The sequence below is a fragment of the Oncorhynchus tshawytscha genome, linkage group LG29, assembly GCF_018296145.1.
Source record: "Oncorhynchus tshawytscha isolate Ot180627B linkage group LG29, Otsh_v2.0, whole genome shotgun sequence".
NCBI classification, from domain to species: domain Eukaryota; kingdom Metazoa; phylum Chordata; class Actinopteri; order Salmoniformes; family Salmonidae; genus Oncorhynchus; species Oncorhynchus tshawytscha.
The window spans coordinates 19939742-19956468 of NC_056457.1; the positions used below are offsets into that span (position 1 = coordinate 19939742).

Below are 16727 nucleotides of genomic sequence, written 5' to 3' on the forward strand. Positions count from 1 at the left end.
TAATCTATTTGCCTTACTCCATGCCATCTCTCTCTCTCACAGTGCCAAGACTGGGCTATAATGCTATATGCTAATGAGCGCTATCTCCTGTGTTGTTTCCAACACTTTTTAGCCGCGGACGCTAAACAAGTTTGAGTTTGAATCCCCCCTTTTCACATCATAGAAAGGACTGTTTTGAAACTTTTTTCTTTTTTTCTTTGCTATCGTTTATGGCGTTTAATTTTTAATTTGTTTTTATTGGACCTGAGCATTGTCACTTTAAGAGGAGCATCAGCTAATAGGTTCTTGGGGTAGTCTTTGACTCTTGGGGTACCTGCCAGTCATAGTGGTGGCAGCCAATCGGATACCCCAAGTTTTTTTTTGGTGCGGGACTAACTGCCCGTACAGATGGCCATAAGCATGACAGTGAACTAAATATTGAGGCGATTAGCGGCTCATAGCTCCCTCAGGTTTGTATGAAATGCCTGTGTTTAGTTCCCTCATGGTGTTCACAAGCACACAACACAAACAAGTCATCAACCAAGCTTCTGCGATGATTACTAATGTATAGAAACTTAATCGTTACATAACAAATGCCAAGTTTGTGAACGATACAGTATGTCATTTTCTGTTCCTCCCTGTGAGAGGTCTCTCTCTCTCTCTGAGTCTCTTGGCTTCAGCCCTGCCCTCTTCTTCTTCTCTCTCTTCCTGCATGTTGGCCTGGAACAACTTCTTCTTTTGCCTTAGCTGCCATAATCGTGACTCAGCTCACCACTCCCTACATACGCATCGCCCCCGCGGCTGGCGACAACCAACTAACAGGTCAGACCGCCTCTACTACTGCCCAGCTCTCTCCTCTCCTGTGTGTGCGTGCGTGTGTGTGCGTGTGTGTGCGTGTGTGTGTGTGTGTGTGTGTCAGCATCCATTACTTTTTGTGTTTGATTTATAGTGTCTTTTTGTTTGTGCCTTATAACTTTTTAAAGCCGCTATATCTGTTTGTGTTACATTGTGTAGCGTGTGTCTGTTTAAGTGTTAAAAAACAGGCTGTGCAGTGACATGTTGTTTGGGAGACCGTCAATGGTTAACTAGGTTACCAGATATCTTGATTTCCACCATAGAGTTGACTTAATATTCATATCCGCCCTTCGGTCAGTATTAATCGTATTCATATCCTACAGAGAGTGTTACAAGGAGTTTGGTACCTGGAACACCTGGTTGTGTTGCAAAAACATAGAATTACATTTTCATTCAAGGGTGATGTACGAGTTGAGCGAGGGGGAAAAAAATATCAATATGGGCCTCGGGAAGCGAGCAATAAGCAGAGAAGCTGCACACTGGTACGACAAAGCCGTCCTGTTTAACCTGCTGTCAGAAAATTACATTTCAATATTTACCAGGCAGCTGCAGCATCAAAGGAAAGATGAAAACTTTCCGCCTTCTGTTTATACAAGAAGACATACGATTCTCCCCAGTCACACAGTCAGACACTGTGAAATGCAAAATGGTTTCCTGTAAAATATTTAACCATTGGATGTTTTTGACTTGTGAAGCGTCACAGGGAATGAACAGGACTTTTGAGGGGCAGAAAGGGGAATATTCGGAGGACACAATGTCAAAAGTACTGATTGAAAAGACAAATTGTTACAATATGCAACACCGTTTGACACTTACAATTTTCAGTTTCCACCAAAAGTTACGACACCAACAACTGCAGTTAACATGTATTAGGGTTGTCATGGTGCCAGAATCGCAAAACTATAATACCTGGTTTTCCTTGGTATCAACACAAAGCAGACTGAACTTTAAAAACCTACTGTGTGTAAAATATTGTGTGCTATAGCTCTGGGTGACAATATAAGGCTGGTCGTTTCCAACACTAGGACGATACTGTTATCGTGACAACCCTATGGTATTTATAATGACTTATTAAAGCATGAGTCAGATACAGCTCATTTCAGTACAGGCTGGATGGACAGCAAAATCAACAACATTGGTTTTGTCTCTAGATAGCAGTGACCTGGTGGGGGTCGTTGACTATAATTTGTTTTATTTACAGTGTCCTGGGGACTTGTTGAGCTGAAAGCTGTGGAGGCCGCTGTGTGTTGTTAACCAGCTGTTGCAATGTTTCAGGCACTGACGTTGACGTTCCCTCCTACACAGAGCTACCGAGACCACACTATCCCCCAAAGCACCTCGCTTAGTTTGAGTTTGACATGAAACGGCCACGCTGAAAGCCCCAAAGCCCTGCTCCTTTCTTCAAAGCTGGAGATATCTGCCGTTTAGAGTTTTAAACTTAAAAAGAACCAGTGTTTTCTGCCTCTCTAGGCATTCAGGTTTCTAATGACCCATAAACAGATGTCAAGGAGAGAATTTAGAAAAGAAGTAGAAAAGTTTGGAGTGAAAGTTAATAGTTGAAAAGTCCAACACAGCTGGAGATGTTTTTACGTTTCCCGAACACAAACTGGAGATGGCAAGGGTGTCAATCTGACCTTGACTGTTCTGTCTTTACTTATTTCAAAACTCTGTTCTCATGTAAACAACTGTTTTCTATACTTTTGCACACACAAGTTCTACCTTAAAGTGTTAAAGTGAGTGTACAAAACATTAGTAACACCTGCTCTTTTCATGACATAGACTGACCAGATGAGTCCAGGTGAAAACTATGATCCCGTATTGATGTGACTTGTTAAATCCACTTCAATCAGTGTAGATGAAGAGGAGGAGACAGGTTAAATAAGGATTTTTTAAGCCTTGAGACAATTGAGACATGGATTGTGTATGTGTGCCATTCAGAGGGTGAATGGGCAAGACACAATATTGAATTGCCTTTGAACAGGGTATGGTAGTAGGTGCCAGGCACACCGGTTTGAGTGTATCAAGAGCTGATACGCTGCTCGGTTTTTCATGCTCAACAGTTTCCTGTGTGTATTGTAAATCAGAATTTGTTCTTAACTGACTTACCTAGTTAAATAAAAATAAATGAATAAAAAAACAAAAATGAAGAATGATCCACCACCCAAAGGACATCCAGCCACAAGACAAAACTGTGGGAAACATTCGAGTCAACATGGGCCGGCAACCCTGTGGAACGCTTTCCACACCTTGTAGAGTCCATGCCCTGACAAATTGAGACTGTTTTGAGGGCAAAAGGGGGGTGCAGCTCCATATTAGGAAGGTGTTCCTAATGTTTTGTCAGTGTATAACATAGTCAGAAGTCCACCTTATTGCTTTCCTTGAAGGTTTTTCCCTCACCACCTAAATCCTTCAGTAGATCTCTGGTTATCCAGCTAAAAAGGCATCTTCGGTGTTATCTAGTGGTATTCACAGTATATGGAATAATGGATGAATTGGTAGCATACATTTGCATTCTAAGAGACTGGCTGCCTGGTATGTGAATGCTCATGACTGTCTGTCCCCCTCTGGACTCAACATCTCATTCAAGGTGATGGTCAAGTCCACCTAGGTGTAGAACCTCGAGGGCGGCTAACCTTAGTGGCACGTGTCAAACTCATACCATGAAGGGCCGAGTGTCTGGGTTGTCGCTCCTCCCTTGTACTTGATTGAGGAATTAAGGTCACTGATCAGTAAGGAACTCCCCTCCCCTGCTGGTCTTAATTGAAAGGCAAAACAAAAACCTGTAGACCCTCAGCCCTCTGTGGAATGAGTTTGACACCCCCTTCTCAAGAGAGTGATCTGTATGTTACACAAACTCTCACAGACCGCTGAATGGTCACCTCCTCTCTCCTAGGCCCTCTGTCCTCCAGGCCCACGCTCTCCTCTCTCTCCTAGGCCCTCTGTCCTCCAGACCCACGTTCTCCTCTCTCTCCTAGGCCCTCTGTCCTCCAGGCCCACCCTCTCCTCTCTCTCCTAGGCCCTCTGTCCTCCAGGCCCACCCTCTCCTCTCTCTCCTAGGCCCTCTGTCCTCCAGGCCCACCCTCTCCTCTCTCTCCTAGGCCCTCTGTCCTCCAGGAACCGCCCTCTCCCCTCACTTCACCCAGACTCACCCTTTGGAGTAAAACACAAATTCCCACTGCGGAATGAGCCCCCCGCTTGCCGGCCTCCCTATCCGTCACTGCGGTAACAACGATAGCCGCACGAGCTGCGAGTGATGGATGTTGTCACCCTTTGATTGAAAAAGTGGCGCTGGCAGGGAGGAATAGATTCGGGGGCCGGGGCGAATTGGAACGGCGTGTCCCGACTATTTTTCATCCCGAACTCATTTAGCGCGGGGAAATGGATATTTCATCGGGCCGCGGGTTGACGTTCCATCACATTATACAGTAAACAGGAGAGCAGGAGGCTCCTTCTATCTTTCTGTCTCCCTCCATCTCTTTCTCTCCCCCTCACTCTCCTCTCTCTAGCTCTGTCTCTCTCTCCCTCTCTCTTCTCTCTCTTTCTGTCTCTCTGTGGTTCCTCTCCTCCTCTCGCTCCCTCTCTTAGAGGAGGCGAAGGCCCCAGTACTAGTGTTACACAGTGGCTCTGCTGCGAGAGGCCTGGTTATCTGATTGGAGCAGATACTAAATGCCCTGGCCATCGGTGTGATCACCGTCACTTCCTACTTAGGGAATACATTTCTTCCTAGGAAGTAGTCCCCCTCCCCCTTTTCTTGTCTGTGCACCACCACTCACTCTACCACAGTAGACGACTCCGATTTGAATATCCAAAGGCAAGAGAGCAACGTGCATATTGTGTCGCCCAAAGACAATAGGTGTGTAAAAAGGCACAGTTAATGAGTTCATCAGTCACTCTCAGGTGCAGGAGCTGAGCGAGGGCAAGTGACTGCTTCATTTAGGAATGGAAGGGGGGGAGGATGGAGGGATGGAGGGAAATAAGGTAGTGCATAAGCAAGTCATCCCAGGAGGGAGGCTGGAGGACAGATAGGGAGTGCACGGTTGAAGTGTAGAGCAGCTGTGGAAGCCTGAGAGAAGATGCAGCCACATACAGGCCCTGCAATAGGAGAGCTGTGTAAATGTCACTGTCGTCACTCTAAAAACACTTACATCTACGTTACATGACAATATATTTAACATGGAAAGAGCCCAGCTCAGCATGTTATGAAGTCTAATACAGTAAAGCGTCAGTAGTGAACACATTTTCTGGAAAAAGGGTTGTTGCTGGAGTATTCCAACACCTAACCGCATAGTTAGACCAGAGTTGGACCAGAGTTGGACCACCCAGTAGACTTGAAGACAGTGTTGTCATCGTGAAGTATAACAACAATGTATGAATTCAAATTGTTCTCGTTTCAAGCCTTTCCCTGTAGTCTAACAGCAACGCTCCACTGGCAACGGGTGTGGTCTTATGTTCTTGATGAGAATAAAGTGTATGGTAAATGATATGACAACCATGATGATAATGATGACATGGATCCAAAATGGCCACCTGGTGACCGTTGTTGCCCATACTCTTTGTCCACCAGGGACTGCGACCAGGAAGCCTGACGCGGTGGAGCCGGAGAAGCAGACAGATCACACAGTAAAGATCGCTGGAGTCATCGCCGGTGTATTGCTCTTCGTCATCATCTTCCTCGGTGTGGTGCTGGTCATGAAGAAAAGGTAAGAGACTATCAAGGTCCACTCAATAAATACATTGACTGTATAGAATGACCGTTTGAAGGTTTCCATTCCCTCATAGCTGGCCCCTGGGATCTAGCATTAAAGGGATAGCTCAGTGAGGCCCTTTATCTACTTCCCCAGTCAGATTAACTTGTGGATACCATTTGTATGTATCTACGTACAGTTTGAAGTGTTAGCTCAATTGCTAACTAGCGTTAGTGCAATGACTGGAAATCTATGGAAACAGCAAGCATAACACAAGTTCATCTGACTCTGGGGAAGTAGATAAAAGGCCAAAATCATTGCCAAAATCCTGAAGTATCCCTTTAAGCTGTGGCTTTGGAGGAGTTGTGTGCTTAGTGTAATTACATGATAGGCCAAATCAAATTAATTCCCTCTGATTGTCCTTTCACCTTCAAAACCCTCTGCATCGTCAACGTCAAGGCTAAATAATTGATTTGATGACACTGATAAGCGCCATTAAACTGTTTATGGCACTGGTATATGGTGTGCATTGAAATATTCATATTCCCCCCTTCCCCCCTCCACGCCGATACCGCCCTCCACTCAAACAAATGTCACTGTATTAATGACCCCGGCAATGGGAATAGGAAAATATTTGGAGCTTGTCTTGTGACGGGAAAAACTAGCAAAGATAAAAGGGAATAATTTATGAAAGCGCTTCATTATTATTATTTTTTTTCAAAGAGCCAGAGATGCCTGCGGCTGTGTTGCTGCAGGCTAGTTTACATTAGCCCTAGTCCAATGCCAAAAGGAGAGGGGGAGTGTCTATGCTACACAGCATCCCCAGGAACTAGCGCCGAGCAAATAGCCAAACTGCCTCCACACACACACACACACACACACACACACACACACACACACACACACACACACACCACAGGAGGTTGGTGGCACCTTAATTGGGGAGAACAGGCTTGTGGTATTGGCTGGAGCGGAATAAGTGGAATGGTATTAAATACATCAAACATGGTTTCCATGGCGTCCATGTGTTTGATGCCATTCCATTTGCGCCATTCCAGCCATTATTATTAGCCATCCTCCCCTCAGCAGCCTCCACTGAAACACACACATAGCACGATGGGGAATTTAAGCAGATTTCACTGGGGGTATGTGCTGGTGAATGCCAGTGATGCTAGACTATCTCCACCCTGCACTCAATATCTAGAGGATAGATCGTGGATACATACTGTGTGGTTGTCAGTATAGCTATTGTTCTGTATTTCAATCCAATGACTATTCACTGATTCATGATGACCTCAGGAATGTTTTACTAGCCTGAAATCTTTTTTATTTCAACGATTCTAATCGTGAATCAGGGACCAAACCACATGAGCAATTTTTTGGTTGTCTTTTAGAGTCACCAGTGGTGGGAAAAGTACCCAATTATCATAATTGAGTAAAAGTAAAGATACCTTAATAGAAAAGGACTCAAGTAAAAGTGAAAGTCCCCCAGTAAAATACTACTTGAGTAAAAGTGCAAAAGTATTTGGTTTTAAATATACTTAAATATCAAAAGTAACTGTAATTGCTAGAATATAGTTAAGTATCAAAAATAAAAAGCAAATCAGACTGCACGATTTTATTTGACTGTTTTTAGTTAAGGATAGCCAGGGGCACCCTTCAACGCTGACAATAATTTACGAACAAAGCATTTGTGTTTAGTGAGTCCACCAGATTAGTGTGTGAATTGGACCATTTTCCTGCCCTGCTAAGCATTCAGAATGTAACGAGGACTTTTTGGTGTCGGAAAATTGAGTATTTAGCAATGTAATGGAGAATAAGTAAAGGAACAGATACCAAAAAAACTACTTAAGTAGTACTTTAAAGTATTTTTTCTTAAGTATTTTACACCACTGAGGGTCACATAGTGTATGTGTAAGAAAAAGTTGAGGCTTGTTTCTAATAAGTGTCAATATTGTGTGTTATTGCATACACACGCGATCATTACTTCCCAATGTTTTGGATGAGTGCAATTTCCGGGATTGTCAAACGGTATATGTGTAAAAAATAGTAGAGTCATACAATTGTGAAAATAATTAGCCACTGCTGTTGTAAAAACATTTTATTCCAGCCAGAGTTACAGCTTAACTTGCTCTCTAACACGGCTCCATTGAGCTTCCTCTGTCCTCTTCCTGCACTCTCTCAATCTTTAATAATACTATCCTCTCCTCTCAATGACAGCCCATCACCTTCACTAAGACACTACGCTACCCACAATTCTCTCCTGCAGAACCTGCACACCTGACCTAGCCTGCCAATCAGCAGGTCCCACCTATCCCCTCTACACCCCACGCATGAGTTGTCGTCCCCAGCAACCACCTAGCAACCACCTAGTAACCACCTAGCCTCAGTCGTACCGTAAATCGTCACTGTATGCCGCCATATCGTGTTTTTTTGTTTCATTTCTATATATTTTTCTCCAGTACATTAATATTTTTACTTTTTCTTTCCTTTCCTTCCATTCCATTTCCCCTCCGCTCCCCACCACTGCTTTTATCCTACCACCACCCCACTCGGCAGAAGAACCTATCACTCCTACACTTATTACCTGTAAGTAACCCACTTTGTGACTGAAAACGCTTAGTGCCATGCTTTCTCTATCTGCGACCACCGCCTTGATCTACCATGCATGAAACCTCTTGGTGACCTTCCTTCCTCTCCTTTCAAACTGACAGCCAAGGCTTGAGCTGTCTAACACTGGCTTAGCAGCTAACGCTTAGCAGCTAAAGTCTAAGTCTATCTACACCTCAAGGTCCAATTTGAAGTCCAATTGCAAAGTGCTATTGCAAACATGTTTACAAGAGTGGATAACAGATAGAAGATAATTCATCTAAATCAATTGGAAAAACTGATGCTGAAATGAGACAAAATGCTCTGTTTTTAAATTGTGACGACACTCCAACCAATGCTTTAGTTTGAAAAGGGACTTGGATCAGTCGCTACTATTCTAAACCAGTTAGAAAACCCATAGACGTAGATACTATATTTCTAAATACACATAGAAAAAAATAGACATCTCAGTGTTCCCCTTGCATTGTGCTTTCTAGAGTATATTGTGCTTTATTGACTAAGAGGGAAACTGTCTTCTCTGTAACCCAAGTAGCATTGCTCCATTGGAATGACCAACTAACCCAGCCCGACCCATTTCAGAATAGCTGTGCGAGCATGAGACAACGAGAGGGGGTCGGTTTTGTGTCCGATGCCTCTCGGCCTAACCCTGTCCCAGGATCCACCTAAACCCGCCAACTCCCATGATTCTCTCTGTCCGTTCTCATTTCATCACATCTTTTAAATGTTTTGTTCATTTTCCTCCATGTTTTAGATCAGTGGTTTGTGCATGGCTCTGTTGACAGCATGTGAAATTCTCATCAGTATCCCGGTACAATAGTGCTAAAAGTCTACTGTGATGGTGACGATAGCTCAGAGTTTGATTCTATGTACTCTGTGTGTAGCAAATGAGTAAAGAAGTATTGTAGCCAGCATCGTGTATTAGAGCTATGGATTATTTAACATGTACCAATATACAGTACCAGTCAAAAGTTTGGACACACTTATTCCAGGGTTTTTCTTTATTTTGACTAATTTCTACATTGTAGAATAGTGAAGACATCACAACTATGAAATAACACACATGGAATCATGTAGTAACCAAAAAATTGTTAAACATAGTTTGTATTTGAGATTCTTCAAAGTCACCCTTTACCTTGATGAAAGTGTTTCACACGCTTGGCATTCTCTCAACCAGCTTCATGAGTAGTCAACTGGAATTAATTTCAATTAACAGGTGTGCCTTGTTAAAAGTACATTTGTGGAGTTTCTTTCCTTAATGCGTTTGAGCCAATCAATTTTCTTGTGACAAGGTGGGGGGTATACATAAGATAGCCCTCTTTGGTAAAAGACCAAGTCCATATTTTGTCAAGAACAGCTCAAATAAGCAAAGCGAAACGACAGTCCATCATTACTTTAAGACATGTTCAGTCAATGCGGAAAATGTCAAGAACTTTGAAAGTTTCTTCAAGTGCCGTCGCAGAAACCATCAAGCTCTATAATGAAACTGACTCATGAGGACCACCACAGGAATGGAAGACCCAGAGTTATCTCTGCAGCAGAGGATAAGTTCATTAGAGTTATCAGCCTCAGAAATTGCAGCCCTAATAAATGCTTCAGAGTTCAAGTAACAGACTCATCTCAACATCAACTGTTCAGAGGAGACTGTGTGAATCAGGCCTTCATGGTTGAATTGCTGCAAAGAAACCACTACTAAAGGACACCGGTAAGAAGAAGACTTGCCTGGTCCAAGAAACACAAGCAATGGACATTAGACTAGTGGAAATCTGTCCTTTGGTCTGATGAGTCCATATTTGAGATTTTTTGTTTCAACCGCTGTGTCTTTGAGATGCAGAGTATGTGAACGGATGATCTTCGCATGTGTGTTTCCCACCGTGAAGCATGGAGGAGGAGGTGTGATGGTGTGAGTGTGCTTTGTTAGTGACAGTGTCAGCGATTTTGTTTACCCTTCAAGGCACACTTAACCCGCATGGCTACCACAGCATTCTGCAGTGATACGCCATCCCATCTTGTTTGCGTTTAGTGGGACTATCATTTGTTTTTCAACAGAACAATGACCCAATACACCTCAAGGCTGTGTAAGGGCTATTTGACTAAGAAGGAGAGTGATGGAGTGCTGCCTCAGATGACCTGGCCTCCACAATCCCCTGACCTCAACCGACTCGAGATGATTTGGAATGAGTTGGACTGCAGAGTGAAGGAAAAGCAGCCAACAAGTGCTCAGCATATGTGGATACTCCTTCAAGACTGTTGGAAAAACATTCCAGGTGAAACTGGTTGAGAGAATGCCACGAGTTTGCAAAGCTGCCATCAAGGCAAAGGGTGGCTACTTTGAAGAATCTCAAATATAAAATAGATTCTGATATGTTTAACACTTTTTTGGTTACTACATGATTCCATATGTGTTGTTTCATAGTTTTGAAGTCTTCACTATTATTCTACAATGTAGAAAATAGTACAAATAAAGATGTCTAGGTGTGTCCAAACTTGACTCGTACTGTATATCAGAGTCCTAGAGTAAGAATAGCTTCTGAGATTTCTTGGGTTAAATGTGTCCTTGGTTTGCGATTTCCAAGTCTGTCAATTGTTAAGTTGATTTGCTGTGATTAAAAAAAAGGCAGTTATTTCATTATTAATTGCAGGTACTTGTTAAATACGCAGTCGATCAGAACATCTGTACATATATCCAGAAATAAATGTTTATTTTTGGGACAGAGACAATGGCATTCATGCAGGAATGTGAGCTGGCTTCCGTGTGTGCCAACTTGTTTTCAGTAGGGGCGTGAGCAGCTCAGAGAAGCGCCACAGAGGAGAAGACCCCTCTGGCTAGGATTTGAATAAGACTCTGCTGAATGTCCATAGGGGGAAGAACAGAAGAACAGATAAATCCCAGATATGAAGACATTTTATCTATTTATATTCTAGCTATATACCCCTTCCTCTCTGTATTGAGAGCTCCTTGTCTAAATCTTCTCAGTGACTTCCAAAACATGCTTTTAGATTGGTATACCCAGTTTAGTGTTCCATGGAAAGAAGAGAGGGATTTTTGAAGTGGGAGATGCGGTCCAGCTTTTCTCTTTCTCCATCTAGACCTCTTTCTCTCTCTCTCTCTCTATTTCTCTCTCTCTTCATTTTCTTTCTCTCCCCTCTATTTCTCTTTATTCTTTCTCGCTCTCTCCCCTCTCCTTTCTCTCTCTCCTTTCTCTCTCTCTCCTTTCTCTCCCCTCTCTCTCTCTCCTCTTTCTCTCTCCTTTCTTCTCCCCTCCCTCCTTTCTCTCTCTTCCCTCTCTCCTTTCTCTCTCCCTCTCTCTTTCTCCTCTCTCTCCCCTTTCTCTCTTTCTCTCCCCTCTCTATTTCTCTCCATTCTCTTTCTCGCTCTCTCCACTCTCTCCATTCTCTCCCCTCTCCTTTCTCTCTTTCTCTCTCTCCCCTCTCCTTTCTCTCTCCCGCCACTCCTTTCTCCCTCTCCCCTCTCGCCTTTCTCTCTCTCCCCTCTCGCCTTTCTCTCTCTCCCCTCTCCTTTCTCTCTTTCTCTCTCTCCCCTCTCCTTTCTCTCTCCCGCCACTCCTTTCTCCCTCTCCCCTCTCGCCTTTCTCTCTCTCCCCTCTCTTTCCTTTCTCTTCTCTCGCTCCCTCTCTCTATTTCTCTTCATTCTCTTTCTCTCCCCTCTCTATTTCTCTCTGTTCTCTCTCTCGCTCCCTCCCCTGTCTCCTCTCTCTCTCTCCTTTCTCTCTCTCGCTCTCCCCCCTCTCTCCTTTCTCTCTCCCCTCTCTCTCTCCTTTCTCTCTCCCCTCTCTCTCTCCTTTCTCTCTCTCCCCTTTATCTCTCCCCTTTCTTTTTCTCCCCTTTATCTCTCTCCCCTCTCCTTCTCTCACTCTCTCCATTTCTCTCTTTCTCTTCATTCTCTCTCTCCCCTCTCTATTTCTCTCTTCATTCTATTTCTCGCTATCCCCCCTCGCCTTTCTCGCTCTCTCCCCTCTCTTTTCTCTCTCTCCCCTCCCCTCACCTCTCTCTCCTTTCTCTCTCTCTCCTTTCTCTCTTTCTCCTTTCTCTCTCCCTCCTTTCTCTCTCCCCTTTCTCTTTCTCCCCTTTATCTCTCTCCCCTTTCTCTCTCCCCTTTCTCTCTTTCTCTCGCTCTCTCTCCATTTCTCTTTCTCTTCATTCTCTTTCTCTCCCCTCTATTTCTCTCTTCATTCTATTTTTCTCGCTCTCTCCCCTCTCTTTTCTCTCTCCCCTCTCTTTTTCTCTCTCACCCTCTCTCCTTTCTCTCTTTCTCCTTTCCTCTCCCTCCTTTCTCTCTCTCCCTTTCTCTTTCTCCCTCTATCTCTCTCCTTTCTCGCTCCCTCTCTCTCTCTCGCTCCCTCCCCTCTCTCCTTTCTATCTCTCTCCTTTCTCTTTCTCTCCTTTCTCTTTCTCCTTTCACTCTCCCCTCTCCTTTCTCTCTCTCTCCTCTCTCTCCTTTCTCTTTCTCCCCTCTCTATTTTCTCTCACCTCTCTCCTTTCTTTCTCTCTCCTTTTGCTCTTTCCCCTCTCTCCATTCTCTCTCTCCCCTTTCTCTTTCTCTCTCTCTCTCCCCTTTCTCTCTCTCTCTCCCCCCCTTTCTCTCTCTCTCTTTCTCGCTCCCCTTTCTTTCTCTCTCATCTCTCTCCTCTCCCCCTCTCTCTCTCCCATCGCTTCTCCCATCTCTCTCTCTTCGCTCCCTTTCTCTCCCATTGCTCTCTCCCTCTTCGCTCTCTCCCATCGCTCTCTCTCCCCTCTTTCTCTCTCTCTCTCTCTCTCTCCCCTTTCTCTCTCTCTCTCTCCCTTTCTTCTCTCTCTCTCTCTCCCTTTCTCTTTCTCCCTCTCTCCCATTTTCTCCCATCGCTCTCTCCCTTTCTTTCTCTCTCCCATTGCTTCTCCCATTGCTCTCTCCCATTGCTCTCTCGCTCTCTCCCATTCTCTCTCTCCCCTTTCTCTTCTCTCTCTCTCTCTCCCCTTTCTCTCTCTCTCTCCCCCTTTCTTTCTCTCTCTCTCTCTCTCTCTCTCCCCTTTCTTTCTCTCTCTCTCTCTCCCATCGCTCTCTCGCTCTCTCACTCTCTCCCATCGCTCTCTCGCTCTCTCCCATTGCTCTCTCCCATTGCTCTCTCCCATTGCTCTCTCCCATCGCTCTCTCGCTCTCTCCCATCGCTATCTCCCATTGCTCTCTCCCATCGCTCTCTCGCTCTCCCATCGCTCCCATTGCTCTCTCCCATTGCTCTCTCCCATTGCTCTCTCCCATCGCTCTCTCCCATCGCTCTCTCTCCCCTCTTTCTCTCTCTCTCTCATTTTTCACTCTCTTCTCTCCTTTCTCACTCTCTTCTCTCCTTTCTCTCTCCCCTCTCCTTTCTCTCCTTTCTCTCTCCCCTCTCCTTTCTCTCCTTTCTCTCTCCCCTCTCCTTTCTCTCCTTTCTCTCTCCCCTCTCCTTTCTTTCCTTTCTCTCTCCCCTCTCCTTTCTCTCCTTTCTCTCCTTTCTTCTCCCCTCTCCTTTCTCTCTCTTCTCTCCCTCTCTCCCCCTCCTTCTCTCCTTTCTCTCTCCCCTCTCTCTTCTCCTTTCTCTCTCCCCTCTCCTTTCTCTCCTTTCTCTCGCTCCCCTCTCTCCTTTCTCTCGCTCCCCTCTCTCCTTTTCTCTTTCTCTCCCTCATATTCCCTCTCCTTCATGCTCTTCCCCTGCCTCCTTTTGTCTCTCTCGCCCTTCCTCTTCTTCTCCCCCTCTCTCTTTCTCTCTCTCTTCCTCTCCCCCTCTCTTTCTCTCCCTCTTTCTGCTTCCCTAGTCTTCTGTCCTTCATGCTCTTCCCTTCCTTCTCCTTCTCCCCCTCTCTCACTTCTTGGCCGTTTAAGTAGGAGTAATATGGTAAACGGTGCAAGATTATGCCTCTCAGTTCACGTCAGGGCCGCCGAGCCGTGAGCTCATGTTTAACAGCGCGTTGCTTGCCACTCGCCTCAGATTGAGCCGTCACGCGCGCCCGTTGCTCTAATGAAATATTGAATGCAGTTTGCCTTTGATCCGACACACACTACAGTAGAGAGAGCAGAACAGGTGGAGGCAAGGGAGAGAGGAAGAGAGGTCTCCGGGGAGGGGTCTGTCCAGAATTTTACATTTGATTTACTAATGATACCATTGCTCCATTGGGATACATTGAAGTGGAAGAGATCAGGTAGTAAATGGTACAGTGTATGATCCTGTGTTCAAATGGACTCGCTGCTTTACAGTAGAAGTGTTGTATTATATTGAGTCAGGGCTATAATGTAAAGAGCACTTCTGTCTCATACAGCCCTCTACCAAATTCTGAGGCTGGTACTGGGCTTGTTCCCTCCTTATGCAGATAGACTGGGGATGCATCCCAAATGGCACCCTATTCCCTATATAGTGCACTACTTTTGGTCAAATGCAGTGTGCTAAATAGTGGATAGGGTGCCATTTGGGACGCTGTCTGTCTGTGTGAAAGATGCAGAACCGCCAAGATGCCTCTCGTATCCCTGGATGCCTTTTTCTGTGAGAATGGTAAAAGACAGCATAAGACATCTTGATAAAAACAAGAGTGGAATAACTGCTTGGGATGAGTGATGAGCTGAGCGGGACGTTTCCTCTCCATCTTCTCTCCCCAACGATCATTTTCCCCCTCTTTCTTTCATGTGTACACACACAAAGAAAGAGAGAGAACCCATGGAGACAGGCACATTTAACTGTGGCCTTTCAGCAGCCGAGTGGGGCCCAGCCCGGCGCATGAAAAAGCCTTAATTAAATCCTACAAGGAAGGGCTCAGACAGAAAAAGAATCAAATGAATTGCAACAAGGGGATGCACATTTGTCTGGCTGATAGGCACTGTCATTCCGAAGGAGAGCAGGGAAGTTGGAGAAGGAGGCGGTAAAAGAGGGAAGATGAGATGAGAAGACCATTTTGCTCGTCTGTTGTGGGACTCGACAGGATTGTCCTTTAACGCCCTTTGTCATTAAGGTGACAGGTCATTCCCAGGCCACATTCTGAGTCGACACTCCAGTTTTCTCTGACCCCCTTCCTGTGTCACTGCAACGAGATAAACGAGGGTTGTATTCATTAGACACCAAATGGAAAAAACTGATTGGAACAGGGAGGATCTACCTAGACAAATGTTCAATGTTGTGTTCCGTTATTCAATGTTTTGCTGCTGTGTCCACTAATGAACATGACTCTGGCTACAGGGCTGGATATTAGATGCCACACTTTCCCCTGAAATGCTACTATTGAAGTGTTCACTTGGTAATCTTTCCCGAGCATCAAACAAACTTGTTGGCGTAATGAAAAGGGAACGCACTAGAGCGCATTGTGGGGAATTTACAGGCCGTTAGCCTAACTTTAGCTGTTAGCGCCCAAACAGCCGTGCTAAATGGAATCAGCCATCCTATCAGATCCTTGTTACACGAGAGGTAGCTGAACTTACATGCCACAGCCCTATAAAGGTGTGTCTGACATGAACACAATCACACACAGTAACACAGACACACACACCTAGCGCGCCACCCTGAGATGCATTAGCATTAATGGCACTCATCCGCTTCTCATTCGATTAGCATACATAACCCCTAAAGTGCAGGTGTCTCACGAACTGCGTAGTAAGTGGTGTTGCCAAACCTCGTAAGGAGCCCATTAGAGTGAGTAACGTGATTATATCATAGGATCTAAGTACTGTACTGTGTTCAGAAGTCCCTAGAGGTTCTCAATAGAACCGTTATATGATCCACTGACTGACACAACAAAGGGCAACTCCAGTTACACGGTTAGATGTAAAACGGGGACACGATCAAACATATTCCAGTTGATTTCCTGTAAAAGCGACTGTTTTCCAGCGGTCTTAATGAACTGGGTGAATGTAGACTGTTTCCAGTTTGATGGTTTCAGCAGCCAGTTATTACACCCAACTGTGTCAGGGGTCGGGAGTCGTTTGGAGCATTCTTTTATATGGCGGCTCCGGGTCTAATGAAAGGTGTGCTGAAAGCCCGATGTCACACGGGTGCTCTTTCTCTTGGGTATAAAGGATGTGCCGCAAACACGGGTGACCCTCTGCGTTTAGACTCCGGTAAACAGTGTTGTGGGAGATCATACCATTTCTAAGCGCACCCGGTTTATTTCACCTCTGCCTCCAGGGTCAATTCAGACTAGATTTATTTGGCTTATTTGGCCCAAAATAGATTTTCTTTTTGTCTGCAACAGGGTCAAGAGTGTTACTGGATCAGCCTCTTGTCTGATGCTGCCATTGTACGTTGGGGTCAAAGTGCAGATCCAAGTACAAATAAGAAATTACTGCTCCCACCATGAACACAGACTTTTATTCAGCGACTATGTTTCCAATTAACGTTGTGTGTTAGACCACCGCAGGGTGAGAAGTCCATTCAATTTTGTGTTTTTTTTCTCCTCTCTCTCCCCTCTCCCTCTCTCCTTTATTATGGACAGACTTCTCCCCATCTTAGCTACTGTTGATGTGAAAAGAACTTGACTCGCCTATACAGAGCCATGACCTAAACCCCATTGAACACCTTTGGGATGAATTGGAACGCTGACTGCGAGCCAGGCCTAATCGCCCCATATCAGTGCCTGACCTCACTA

At 45.0% G+C, this 16727-nt stretch overlaps 1 protein-coding gene across 16 annotated transcripts in view; it reads left to right on the forward strand.

Annotated features, from left to right (window-relative positions):
* LOC112227775 (receptor-type tyrosine-protein phosphatase mu-like) overlaps positions 1-16727 on the forward strand; it is a 316891-nt gene that overhangs the window by 204780 nt on the left and 95384 nt on the right. For 6 of the 16 annotated variants that reach the window (XM_042308521.1, XM_042308523.1, XM_042308526.1 and 3 more), the window contains exons 14-16: positions 727-801; positions 5399-5534; positions 8079-8108. In XM_042308521.1, the coding sequence (XP_042164455.1) occupies positions 727-801; positions 5399-5534; positions 8079-8108 (241 nt within the window). The remainder of the gene's footprint in view (positions 1-726; positions 802-5398; positions 5535-8078; positions 8109-16727) is intronic. The other 10 variants (XM_042308524.1, XM_042308525.1, XM_042308527.1 and 7 more) reach the window with 3 other exon arrangements.